The sequence below is a fragment of the Microtus oregoni genome, unplaced genomic scaffold (genome assembly GCF_018167655.1).
Source record: "Microtus oregoni isolate MIOR12 unplaced genomic scaffold, Mior012 000013F_ref0000133, whole genome shotgun sequence".
Taxonomy (NCBI): Eukaryota; Metazoa; Chordata; class Mammalia; order Rodentia; family Cricetidae; genus Microtus; species Microtus oregoni.
The window spans coordinates 39,496,606-39,511,076 of record NW_024543072.1 but is presented as its reverse complement, the minus strand read 5'-3'; the positions used below and the strand labels follow the sequence as shown (position 1 = coordinate 39,511,076).

The following is a 14,471-nucleotide window of genomic DNA, read 5'->3' as shown; positions in this document are numbered from 1 at the left end:
AGTTTCATAGACTGGAATTAAGGAATTCTCAATTCTCACCTTTTATTTTCTTGTTAGTGGTGTTTGAGGCATAATTGTTCACGGATCTCATACTGTTTTCACCCTTGAAATAATTTTTTTCTCAGCTTCCTGAGTGCTGGGATTACAGGTATGAGCCTCTGCTCTTGGCCTTTCACTTTAGTTATCACAGTGTATGAGACAAAACTAAAAGAAGTTGATACAAAAGTATCCAAAAAAAAAAAAACAGAGATGAGCATAAGTTTGGCAAATATGAGCTAAGGAGTATAGCAAAAACAAAACATAGACCAAAGTAGAACTTAAGGAGAAACTTAGGGTATACTGTTCTCATATTTATAAAAGGTGTTCTTCCCCAAAATAGCACCTGCCAGAGTTCTTTCCATACACATACTTCCTTTCTGTGGTAGCAAAAGTCTGAATGTTGAAGTCCCTTTTGTAAAATAGTGTAATGTCTGCTTATGTATATCAACCATATATACTTGGGACCTTCTTTAGATTACTTAGTTGTAATAGTTACTACAATGTAAAAAACTTTGTTATTAGTTACTGGGGTATATTGTTTAGGGAATAATCTTTTTGTTTTTAACAAGGTCCGCACATGTTCAGTATAGATTTTCGTTTTTCAAACTATTTTCTATCTGTAGGTGCAAAACTTGATAATGTGAAGGGTCAACTGTACCTTGTGCAGTGTTGTAAAGAATTAGAATGAATGAATGTGAGGGAAATGCTGTTAGAAACTAAAGGAAATAATTAGGTAAGCTTTATTTCATAATTACTTTTTGTGGCTATTTCCCAGCTAGTAACACTGTAACTTAAAATACTACCTTGCATTTTTAAAGAAATAAACTGGTACATAGAACATCTAAAGAGATTGACCAAGAAAATGTAGCTAGTAAGAAGAGAAAACTGAGGTTTTAAACCAGGCATATGACTCAGATCGTGTACAGTCAACATAAAAGAGTACTGTTGCTAAAGGAGCAAAACAAAAATTAACAATCTAGTGGAAATATCATTAATATTTATGAAGGAATTTATAAAGTAGTGCATAAAGAAAGATCAAATATGTGTTGATTTGATAACTAGGAAAACATTTGATAGAAATATTTCTTGTATTTACTTGTATGTACTTAATAAGAATCCAGATCAAATACATAGTTGTTTAAATAGAAATGGTGAAATATGTCAGCATTCAAAATCTAGAAACACAAACAAAATGTAGACCCATACTGGAAACATCTTCAGTATGTTGCTATAAAATGTTAAGAAAGAAACGAAACAACTCTGATATTGATAGTTTTTTTTAATACAAACTTTCAATAGGGTTAAACATTTTGCAAAAAGACGTGATTAAAGAGATAAAAATGCCTATGTTCATGTCATCTGCTATGAATTTCCTAAAAAAGAGAGAAATTTCCTAAAGAAGAGAGAAGTCCTGCAATAGTTCCTACTGACATCAGTTCAGAATGAGAAACCCAATTAGGAATCATTTGAGATGAGGGTACATTCTGAGAATCACATCATTAGTTGATAGTTTCTGTATGAACATCATGAATATAGTTAGACAAACTCAGTGTTGCAGGTTAGTCACTGCACTTTATCTAATACAGTCATTTGCCTTTAGAAACAAGATGATGAACCTGCTTTTCAGCAGAGCATTTTATAGTTAACTTACTGTATACAAGTAAGAATGCATTCCAAACTAACAAAAATGTGTGGTAGACTATAAGTATATATTCTAAGAGCAGAGTTGTTTAATGCTGTCAGCATGAAACATTATTATTATTATTAATTGGTTTTGAGACAGGGTCTCATTATATGGCTCCAGCTGATCTGGAACTCAGTGCATAGGCCAGGCAGACACAAACTAACAAAGACCAACTTGCTTCTGCCTTCTAGGTGCTGGTATTAAAGGCATGAGCCTCCATGCATGCCTAACTGAAATATTTCTTAGAACAGAGGGAATAGGAGGAAATTTATTCTGTGTAAAATATGAATGAACATGCCCTGTACAAAGATGTTCCTGTGAAGAAGTACTTATACAAACTTTTTATGTCACAGAAGAATGTCATGAGTCGATGCACTTACTAACATAAATAGGACATCAGATCAGTTATGGTGCCAAGTCCAAAAAGCCTCTGCTAATAGCTTTCAGATGCTGTTGGGCTTTGGGCTTGGAGAAAGCCTGCCATCTGCTAAGTTTATGCACTCTAAGGTACGCCTGATGATGGAAAGTGTTCTAAGCATCATACTGTAGGTGAGCACTAAGTGGCTATCAAAATGACTAAATGAAAATAGTCCAAGGTAATTTTGACTCTAAATTTGTTGAGTTTCAACTTTCTACTGTAATGCACAAACAATCCCACACCATTTTGGATTTAAAGGGGTATTTATTTGCGGGGAAAAACTTACAGAACACCGACAGCCAGGAAAGGAGTCTAGTCACTGGAGCAAGAGCCAAAAGCAAGAGAGCAAGCAGAGGTCTGCTGCTCTTTTTTAAAGAAAAATAGACCACGCCCCAGTGGGCTGGTATGTCAGCAGCTATTGGCTGAAGGAGCGGAAGGTGTTCCTGCAGCACTACTGTAACGAAATTCCAATCAGTCAGTCTTCAAAATAAGTATGGATTTTCCTCCCTGGGAGTTCTATTTTATACTATCATTATTAATGTTGCGTACTGAACACAGTTACCTATGGCATAGACCTGTACAGCTGACAACACAAGAGGTTGTTACTAATCAGCAGTGCTCAGATATGGGAGTTGTATGTTAGCAGTAGTATGATAGTTGAAATTCTTCTGCTGTTAGCACTGTGGAACCAGCCATTATATTTCAAAGCATTCTTAGGTATAATATGACTATATCCTTATTTTTGCATGGCTACATTTGTGCTCTTAGTCATGCATACGTATTTGTGTTTGTGTCTGTAGGAGAAAGGGTAGACAGAAGAAAATGGAGAAGTTGAGTTTGATGGAGGAGGGCCATCTGTCTATCTGTTGCTTTCACTGGTTAATTAATAAATAAATTGCTTGGCCTGATAGGTCAGAACATAGGTGGGTGGAGTAGATAGAACAAAATGCTGGGGAGAAGGGAAGTGAGGCAGACGCTATAGCTCTCCTCTCCAAGATGGACACAGGTGAAGATCCTTCCCGGTAAGCCACCACCTTGTGCTACACAGATTAATAAATATGGGTTAAAACAAGATGTGAGAATTAGCCAGTAAGAGGCTAGAGCTAATGGGTCAAGCAGTGTTTAAAAGAATACAGTTTCCGTGTAATTATTTTGGGTAAAGTTAGCCGGTGGCCGGGAGCTGGGAGGCGGGAAGCGGCCCACAGCTCCTACTGCATGAGTTGGTAGTGTGTGTGTGTGTGTGTGTATATATATATATATATATATATATATATATATATATATATATGGTAATTGCTAGAAATATTTGATTTGATAATTATCCTCATGGGGAGCCTTAAAGAAATGATTTGAAGTGCTACAAAAAGATTGATAATACTGGAGATAGCTCAACAATTAGGAACACTTGCTGCTCTTCCAGAGGTCATGATTTCACATGTCAGGTGACTCACAGCTGCTTGTCACCTTGTCACCTGCAGTTATAGGGATTCTAGTGCACTTCTCTGGCCTCCATAGACAGCACACACATGCAGCATATATTCTTACAGGCACGTAAGTCATAAAATTGTAACTAACCTTTTTAAAATGGGGTTGTAGTATAGCAAATTCTGGAACATAAACATGACCAGCCATAGTAAAATAAGTAAGAATTTAAGAATGTTATCCTATAATTATAGAGGTGTTATACAAATAGAAAAAAAAACAATTTAATGGGTGAAATAAAGTTTTGAAATGCTACCATGATTATCAGAGCCAGAAATGTTGACCTTTTTATAGTATAGGTATTCCATTCTATTAATTATCTGGGTTTTTTTTTTTTTTGCTTTAGAATTGTTTATAGCTTTATATTATGAGCCAAATTAAGAATTTATTATTAAAAATCATAGGGACTTGTATTTTAAAGCTTAAATTGAATAGCCATTTTCTTATTACTGCTGTGTGTCTGTCTTAGAACTGTTACTCAGATTGTCCAGACACTCACTGTCATAACTTATTCTAACCTCATATTCAGAACAGTTCCCTAGCTTCAGCTTCCTAAATGATGGAATTACAAGCATGAGACACACCATTCCTGGTGGAAAAAAAAAGGGGGGGAGGGAACTACCTAATGGTCCAGGACTGGCTTAAAATCACTGTTAAGTTTATTTGTCATGTATCTTTCCATTTCCTGCCAGCCTTTTGAAGAGTGTAATTTATTTGTTAGGGTGTCTTTTAAAGGTAAGCTCCCTCCTGGTTCTTCACCATAGTAGTCTGTGTTCTTCAGTCTTTTGTAAAGTTTTCCAATTCATTTTATCCTATGAGTTTTAGTACTACCTTATTTAGCTCAGTAAAGAACATTTGAAAGGGGATGAGGACAGACAGGGATATTTTTTAGTGTTAGATTCTCTGCTTAAGACCCAAAATTTGATACACTCACACTCTTTCTCTCTCTCTCTCTCTCTCTCTCTCTCTCTCTCTCTTTCTCTCAATCCAGACCCCGCCTTTACATTAGAAACTATCCAAGAGAGGGCTGATGGATGATTTTATTATACTGCTCATGTTTTTGGATGTTTATTGCTAAGAAGTTTAAATATTGAAAATTTACTGTTAAAAATACATTTTTAAAATGATACTTAATTTGAGATTATCATGGACTAAGATGTAATTGTAAAACAGAAACTAATATATTTGTACTTACAATATAGAGGTCTTACATAACTTATGCTAATTATCTTTTATATCTTGTCATCTTAATATGATTTATTTTTCTGATAGTTGCATGGGTATCCTATGATATTTTCATTTAAATTTGTATAGACATGTTCCTATTGGTTTTGTCAACAGAGATAAGTTATTCTTCAGGACCTTCCCCAAAGCAATGTGCCTTACCCTCTCTGAAGAGTGGATGGGGGTGGGGGGGGGCATATGGAGGGAAAGGAAGGAGAAGAGGGAGTGGGAGCATGGATTGGTATGTATAACGAAAAAAACTGTTATCTTTTTTAAAAAAAATTAAAAATTTCATTTAAAAAAAAGGAAAAAAACGAGCATTGTGTTCCAAAGTAAATTATGTGCAAAAGGGAACATAGGCAGTTGTACAGGTAAAATGAAAAGGGTTACCCCATTTGTCCTGAAATTACTGTCTTTGACTCAAGGTCAACTGACAGGAATGGGATTGACCTAAGCTTGAACAGGCAGCTGTGAGGGCTAATTCTTCACTCTCCCATAAAATTTTTGTTGTATAATTTAGGGGGCTTTTATTCAAATTGTGATTCTAGCAGTTTTTTGTGATGCAGTCAGTGCTGCAGGAAACCTCTGAGTGGCTTTCCTGGCTCTCCTTGGGGTTTGACAAAAGTGAGTTTTGATTTACAATTTTAATGTCTCTATTCTCCCTGCATTTATTTCCTCCTGTACCTTTTCCTTCTTACTCGGTGCTCTTTTCTTTGTTCTTTCCCTTTCCCTCCTAACCTTAACCTATTATATTAGTATTTTATTTCTGTAGATGCCCCTGATCATGTTGAAGATGTTTTCTTCTATTTTTTACAATTCTTTAAATTAAAATATAATTGTATAATTTTCTTCCCTTTCTTTCCTCCTTCCAGCCTCTCCCATTAACCTCCATTGCTCTCAAATTCATGCCTTTCTTTTTATCATTTATATTCCTAAGTGTATAAATATGCCCACGCAGTCTGCATAATGTTACTTGTAGGGATATGATGATAGATAGGACTGTCCACTTGGTTTTAAAGAACCAGTCTGAGGGTTTTTTTTTCTGCCTCTAATGAGAGAGAAGGTTGGCAAATGACAGTTTTCTTGTTTTCTCAAAATAAGTAATGATAACTTAGAGAGGGTTTCTTCTCTCTACCCCAATCCTCCTCACATTTTGGTGTCACAGTCTGTTCTGCAATGGAGGGCATGGTGGCAAAGAGTGAAGTATTAACCCCCAAAGTTTTTTGTTTTCTCTTTTGAGGCAGGATCTCTCCTTGGCCTGGAGCTCACTGAATAGGTTAGTCTGGCTGGCCAGTGAAGTCCAATCCACCTATTTCTTCCTTCCCAACGGTGGGATACCAAGTGTGTTCCATTATACACAGCTTTTTAAAGTGGGTTCTGGGGATCAAACAAATCACCATGCTTGCAAGGCAAACATCTTACCAATTCAACTATTTTTCTCTGTCCCTGGTGGGGGGAAATTTATATTTACCATTTTTTCTTTTATTCAGTGCTTCCTTATGAATTGTTATTCTTATATTTCATGATAACAGCAACTAACTAAGAGTAAATTTAAGTACACTCACTTGTAAAGTGCTTCATACATATTTCCTGCTTCATCACAGAATAATAAAATAGTTTCTATACAAGGGTCCAGGCATAATAAAGGCTACATTTTATGATCTTAATAAGGGGTAAAGAGGTGAATCCATAAAGCTTTGGATTAGAAGAGTAGTTCATAGAAGAAATAATTATTTCTGGATGTTGCAGATTTGGTGCCTACAAAATCACTATAGGATCGGGCAGTGGTGGTGCACGCCTTTAATCCTGGGAGACAGAGGCAGGCGGATCTCTGTAAATTCGAGGCTAGCCTGGTCTACAAGAGCTAGTTCCAGGACAGTCTCCAAAGCTACAGAGAAACCCTGCCTCAAAAAACAACAACAAAAACAATCACTATAGGGATTTGAATTGAATGTTTTCGAAGTATGTTGAGGGCTAGAAAATTATATTTAATTTTTTCATAGTGTATCTCATTTAGCTGATGAATCTCTCATTTCTTTTTTCTTGTTTTTTTTTTCCTTATTGCTCTCTGTTTTTGTTGTTGGTGGTGGTGGTGGGTTGTTTTTTTTTTTTTTTAACACTTTGGAGACAGTCTTCTGTAGGCCAGGCTAATCCTTAAACTTGCTGTATAGCCAAGGTTAACTCAGAACCACTCATCCTCCTGCCTTTTCCTTCTAAGTACCAAGTTTACAGGCCTTGGCCACCACTGTCAATTTTATGTGGTATAGGGAGTGGAAACCAGGGCATTGTGCATGACAGACGAGCACTCTTCCAGCTGATCTCTATCACCTTCACATCACTGTTTTAAAAAGAATGTTTCATTTTTATTTCTTAAACATTCTTTGAGAGGATTATTCCCCATCTTATATATTTACTTGAAAAGAAAAATTGGAAGTATAGGTTTGAGAATTATAGGTTTTCACCATTTGTGTTCACTTTATTTGAAAGTCCATAAGTAAGCATTTGGCTATTCTGTGTAAGAATGTGGATTACATGGAGTTGTAAGTGTCTTTTCTTATCACCTTAGACAAAGAAACAGCCTTGGTATAACAGCACATTAGCATCAAGACGAAAGCGACTCACTGCTCATTTTGAAGACTTAGAGCAGTGTTATTTTTCTACAAGGATGTCTCGTATCTCAGGTACATGTTCAGGATTTCTCAGACATGTCTGAAAATCATTCTTCAGATGTATGTACAGGTTCATATGCTAGATATATGAAAAGTTCTAATGTCAAAGCAAATTCTATTTTTTTGGCCGTCTTATCCGTAGTGTGGAGGGTCTTAGAGATCATGAAGAATGCTATTTTCTATTGGCAATCTCTGTTTCTCATTCAGGAATGTTTATTCTTTCTAGAGCAAACTATATAAAATTTGAAAAAATAACCATGGATATGTACCTAGCAAAAACAAGTTCTATTTAATTAACTCCTATTCAACATTAATAAGTTTTAAACACTTTTCTTTGTACTAAGGATTAAAAGATGGAAGAATTGGTTCTTATTTATCATACGGTGGGATATTATAAATCTGTAGGCAAAAGCAGCAGTTAATAATTTCATGTGTACCATGTGCTACAAATGTGCAGTATTCATTGGTACAACTGCGTGTGAAAAATCTGGAATAAGTGAAAATGAAAGACATAAGAGAATGTTCTAAGTGGGACTTAGATTGTGTTTAGGCAAATAAATTAACTAAAAAATAATTAGAAACATACAAAATAGCATAGGACCACATGGACATGATAACATAAGATATTTTAATTTTAGAGGAATAAGATTGTTCTTCAATTTTTCTCAACATCTTTATTCATCTATGGGCGGTGGGTATTAGTAATAAGCCCACAAGTGTTTAAAGCATTATACATGAGGGCATGGACAGATGGTGTCGAGTACTTGCTGTTCTTCCCGAGGACCCAAATTCAATTCCCAATTCTGTTGCCTGTAACTTCAGCACCACAGGATCCGACTCCTTCTAACCTCTGTTGATCAACAGCACACGTGTGCGCACTTGCACACACATGCACACACACACACACACACACACAAACACACACAAATAAATAAAAAATAGTTATAGGTGAAGTGTTTAGAACACAGTGCTTAGTACATGTTAGGTGTCCAACTAACTGATTCCATTAGTAGTATGCCTGTTGTAAATGAAAAACATCCAGGGGAAAATTGTCTGGTAGTATACTGGTTATTGAAAACTGAGTTATGATTTTTCTCTTGAATGAATCAACACTTTATAAGATAGTATATAGACGGTTTAGATCTTGTTGATAAATTTACCTCATAATTGGTGATGGAGAAAAAATACTGATTCATGCAGGCTAAGTATGTGGCTCAGTTGGTAGAATGCTTGCATAACATGCAGAATCCTCAATTTGATTGCCAATGCTATATTTAAAAGTAAAAATAAGCATGGTGTGCTTGGCCTGCAATCCTCCTTTAAGAGTTAGAGCCAATAGGATTTGAAGTGCAAGGCTATCCTTGACTGTATAGTTGGTGGCCAGCCTATACACATACATGCATTCATATATACACACATTTAGGGAAATGCTAAAATTTGTTCTTAAGCCTGTTTGAAATTGTGAACTTTTTTATGGATGAAAATATTGCCTGCCAAGGGTTTAAGTCCTTTATCAAGTGTCTATTATTGTTTATGAATATAGACTGCAATAAGGAGTGGTTAAATTAATAATTTCTTACCTATATTTTAACAGGCAGGGAATTGTTGACTCTTTTAAACATGACTTGTTATTTTGATGCTGAAGATGATAGATCATAGGATAGATACTGAGATAATTTCTTTAAAGTAGAGATGACAAAGAGCTTGAGATAGAATTAAGTCACTGACAACACAGATATGCTTACTATGAATAGTAAAAGTGGTAACCAGGTAATTGGTTCTAGAAGATATATATTTATAGGCGAAAAGCACACTTAAGGCATGTTGTCTCTGTCTTTTAGAAATCTTCACTGATGCTAGCTTTGCACATTGGCTACCCTTAACTGTACTACTGAATATGAGGTTCTTTCAACAGTTAGGAGGAAACCTTCACTTGTACCAGTGGAGTCCATAAAATGTTGATTGCACTTTATTATTTTTCCATCTCTACCTTGTTTTTCAGTTGTGAAAATGACAGGTAATTATTAGAATATTAATATCTTGACCTCTTAATTGCAATTTAAACAGCATGTAAATGCAATGTCATCGAGAGGAAAAGAGACATTAAAATTACTTCTCTAAGCTATAAGTAAGATGGAGAGGTGATATGCTGACAGATGTTGATCATAAAACAGCCAAGCAGACAAAATCCAAACATTATAACCAGATATTTGAAAAAGAACTGGTTTGCACTTAGATACTGAAATAGCAAGAACTTGTTTGTAGACTTGTTTTGCTTTACATATATGAATTTTTGGCTGCGTGTATATCTGTTTACCACATGTGTGCCTCCGCTGCTGCCTGTGGAGGTCAGAAGAGGACTTCAGGTCCTCTGTAAATGGAATTATGAGTGGTTGTAAATCACCATGTTGGTACTAGGAGCCAAACCCAGGTCATCCCCAACAAGTGCTTTTAATGCTGAGCCATCTCTGTAGCCCCTGTTTTTTTTTTTTATTATAAAATGCAATATGTTTGTATTAATCAGCTTGATTGATAGCTAGGAGTACATGAACACTAGAAACAAATTGTGCTTTTCAACAGAGTATTCATTCTTGAATGCCTGTGATTATGTGATTATGTACTTAGTAGGAATTAAAGGCAAAATGTGAAAGAAGAGTAATATTAAAAACTTTCCTGAATGAATAAATAAGTTGTCTTTCATGTACTTATATTAAATAGTTCACAATATAGGATTACAAATAAAAATCATCTATAGCATTCTGTAGTAGTTGATTTTAGTGATTGCCTGCTCTGTAACCCATGTTTTATTTAAAATCTGTTTGGACTGTGCCACTGTAACTTTTATGGAATAAGACTTTTATTTCTGTTATGATATCATATGCTAACTAGGTCATTCTTGTATTGTTTTTAGAATAAAAACACACTAACTTGGACTCTTTTAGTCTAGGTTGTTTTTACTTACTGCTTAAATGTTTAGTATTTATGACAGCATCAATGACGAAGTTTAATTTCTTCAAATGACTTTGGTTTTATTATAAGTATTAGATTTTATGTCATGTAAGTCAAGATAATTTTTAATTTTTTATTTTTATTTTTAAAATGACGGTTAAGTTCTTCTTTTTTTTTAATATTTATTTATTTATTATGTATACAATATTCTGTATGTATGCCTGCTAGCCAGAAGAGGGCACCAGACCCCATTGCAGATGGTTGTGAGCCACCATGTGGTTGCTGGGAATTGAACTCAAGACCTTTGGTAGAGCAGGCAATGCTCTTAACCTCTGAGCCATCTCAATTTTTTAAAGAATTATTTTTGTTCGGTACTTTTTGCATCTTAATTTCATTATGCCTACTGTTATACTTCAGATAGTATGTAATAAGTGGAATCACTAAGTTTATGTTGAATGTGCTATATGCTTGTATGTGGATGACAAGAAGGAAGTTACTTCTTCTTTCTGAGAAGATACTGTTAAAATAGATCATTTCAAATTTTGGTCTTTAGAAAGCTAAAGTAATTGTGTTGTAATTTTTTGTTCTGTGTTTTCAATTCTTTGGGGGAAAGTTTACAAATCAGATTTTCAATATCCTTTAAAACCTAAGTACTTTATTATCTGTGTTTTCCTGCAAGCATACCTCTGTATTAGTGAATAGATAATTTGCCAGATGCTTGTAAGTTAATTTTTTGATTTGAATCTCATATATCTGTTTTGAGTATATTACCTGGAGGGGACTTTGTCTGGTGTTCTATTGAGTGTCTTTACAGTTGTCTTTGAGAATCGGTCATTTATACATTGTAAAATACTTCAGTTATGTCAGCACACTTGATAATTTCAAATCTTTTTCCTAATATTTATTATATAATTTTACTTTGACCATAAATGTGAGATAAATGTTCAACCTTATAAACACATTTGTTAAACTAAGAAATACCAAGTCATGTGTAGATCTTCCTCCAGTTCAGTCTTCCTTTACTGTCAACATTGGTAATCAGAATTTAATTTTAAGGAACAATTTGATTTCTGTTCACTAGAAGCTCTTTTAAAAAGTATTTAATTCCCTGAAGTTAGTTAGAACCAAAGTAGAGGAGATTGCCTTTATATTATTCATGGCATAAAAAGGCGTTATAGTGATTCCGTAGACCATTTTTATTAAAGTTTAAAGATCACCTAGTTAATTTGAGCGTGCTGGTCTTCTTTAGAATCTTTAAAAATATTTGTTATTTGAAAGATAATATTTAATATGAGGACATTGTTCTTTACTTCTTTTATAGTGTTATTCATTTACTTACTATCTTTTTTTTTTTTTTTTGATGCAGATGACAGTAGAACTGCAAGCCAGTTAGACGAATTTCAGGAATGCTTGTCCAAGTTTACTCGATACAACTCAGTAAGACCATTGGCCACGTTATCATATGCTAGTGATCTCTATAATGGTTCCAGCATAGTTTCTAGGTAAGTATTTGGTACACTTCTTACTGTGTTCCCTTATTCAAATATGAGCAAACTTACTAAATTTGTGAAGCAGCTGTAACATCCCTGAAATTTGGAATTCAAGAGCTAAATGCCTTCCCGTTACTAAGATTTAGCAAATTGGAGTACTCAGTGGTACCAATCTGAGAGAAGGCTGCAGCTTCTCTTCATAATTGTGTTTCTGTTGTCTGGTGTAATGCTGTAAGGTGCTCCTTATGTCCTCCCTTTGATTTTGCAAGTCTAGATAGAATTGGTATATTTCTTTCCTGAATATAATGTTTGACTCCTGTGAAACTCCATTGAAGATAAGAATATAATCAAAGTAATTATATAGTTTGTACAATTAGCATATAACTTGGGAACTTCAGAGATATAAACTGTAGATGGTCTAACTGTATTAAGCACAAACTGACAAGAGTATATTTAAAAAATGTATTTGGGGGCTGGTGTTATAACTCAGCCAATAATTGTTTGCCTCAAAAGCAAGAGATCCTGAGCTAATACCCAGAACCCATGTGAAATGAAGGCCAGTTATAGTAGTGCATGCTTATTACGCCAGTGCTACTGTGCGGGCAAGTTCTTGGCCTGGAAGAGAACCTGTCTTAAAAGAAAGGTGGACAATACCTGAGGAATGGCAAACAAAATTGTACTCTGACTTTTGCATGCACATTTGTTCACCTGCACACATGTGGGTTTACTTGGAAACAGACACAAATTTCACTAATATGCAGTTTTCCATTTCTTTTTTTATTTTTTTTATTTTTATTTATTTATTTTTTATTGAGAAAAAATTTCCGCCTCCTCCCAGCCTCCCACTCCTCCCCCACTCCTCTCCCTCTCCCCCCACTCCTCTCTCCCTCCCCCCACTCCTCTCCCCCTCCCTCTCCAGTCTGAAGAGCAGTCAGGGTTCCCTGCCCTGTGGAAAGTCCAAAGTCCTCCCCCCTCCATCCTGGTCTAGGAAGGTGAACATCCAAACTGGCTAGGCTCCCACAAAGCCAGCACATTAAGTAGGATCAAAACCCCGTGCCATTGTCCTTGGCTTCTCATCAGCCCTCATTGTTTGCCTTACTCAGAGAGTCCGGTTTTATCCCATGCTTTTTCAGTCACAGTCCAGCTGGCCTTGGTGAGCTCCCAATAGATCAGCCCCCTTTGACCTAGAGGGGCTTCCAGGTGCCCAAGCCGAGGTCCCCAGTTAGTTCCTGGGGCAGCTGAGGATAGGGAACCTGAAATGATCCTATCCTATAGCCATACTGATGAATATTTTGCATATCACCATAGAACCTTCATCTGGCGATGGATGGAGATAGAGACAGAGACCCACACTGGAGCACTGGACTGAGCTCCCAAAGTCCCAATGAGGAACAGAGGGAGGGAGAACATGAGCAAAGAAGTCAGGACCACAAGGGGTGCACCCACCCACGGAGACAGTGGGCCTGATCTATTGGGAGTTCCATTTCTTAAAATAATGGATATTGCAAAACCACTAGGTTGTATACCATTTAGCCCATTTTCAGTAATCCCTTGGTATCTACAAATTGTCAATATTCCAATTTACTAGAATAAATATAGGCTTAAAAGACATTTTTAAACAGATGAACAATTTGACCAGTTGGGTTATTATTGTTGGTTGCTGACTGTACCCTTAAGCTACTCCCTGACCCCAGTCCCATTTTAATTCCTGAACGTTACTAAAACTTTTGCATGCTTTTCATGGGGAACGCTAGAGCGGGTTTTTGTTTGTTCGTTTGTTTGTTTTACATTTATGTAGATTAATCCTTAACTCTGAGCCATTAAAGATAACAAGATTGCAAAAAATTTTCCAGAGCTTTCTAGCTGCTTGTAAATGAAAAATCCTTACATTGATTCCTTTTGGAAATTTTAGTTTTTCTTGGGTGAATAGAATTTAAAGCTGCTGTGGAATTTCAACTTGATTTAATTGCATAATTCTTCTAACAAAATTTCATTGATTACCTGTTATCTAAAGTAAATGTATACTAGTGAAGAGGGTACATACAGTTGATTACATTCAGGAGGCCTCATAATCTTACTTTCATGTCTTTAACATATAATTGGGTAGTTCATAAAACAATCTATCCTATAGTAACAGGTTAATATTATTACATAAGTTTTTAACTTCTGATAAGAATATATGACATAGGTTGTTGGTAAATGCTTCAGAAATGTAGTTCAGGTGCAAAATTCATAACTATGAAAGGAGGGCTGGTGTGGTGGCACATGTCTTAAAGCCCAGCATTCTGGAGGCAGAGGCAGGCAGATCTGCTATATAATGGGATAGTCTCTCTCTCTCTCTCTCTCTCTCTCTCTCTCTCTCTCAAAAGATTTTGTAATATTGATGTAATATAATAGGACTATACACAGGCTAAAGTATTTGGACCCTGTTGTGATTCCAGTTACTGTCCCTTACTATTGTTGATTGATCATGTGTCATATTTTTCTATTCAGTTAAAAACAAGATCAAAATTTCT

At 35.6% G+C, this 14,471-nt stretch overlaps 1 protein-coding gene across 6 annotated transcripts in view; it reads left to right on the top strand.

Moving 5' to 3' along the window:
- Cop1 (COP1 E3 ubiquitin ligase) overlaps nt 1–14,471 on the top strand; it is a 122,918-nt gene that overhangs the window by 49,263 nt on the left and 59,184 nt on the right. For all 6 annotated transcript variants that reach the window (XM_041662936.1, XM_041662934.1, XM_041662935.1 and 3 more), the window contains 2 exons: nt 7,414–7,528; nt 11,832–11,967. In XM_041662936.1, coding sequence (XP_041518870.1) covers nt 7,414–7,528; nt 11,832–11,967 — 251 coding nt within the window. The remainder of the gene's footprint in view (nt 1–7,413; nt 7,529–11,831; nt 11,968–14,471) is intronic.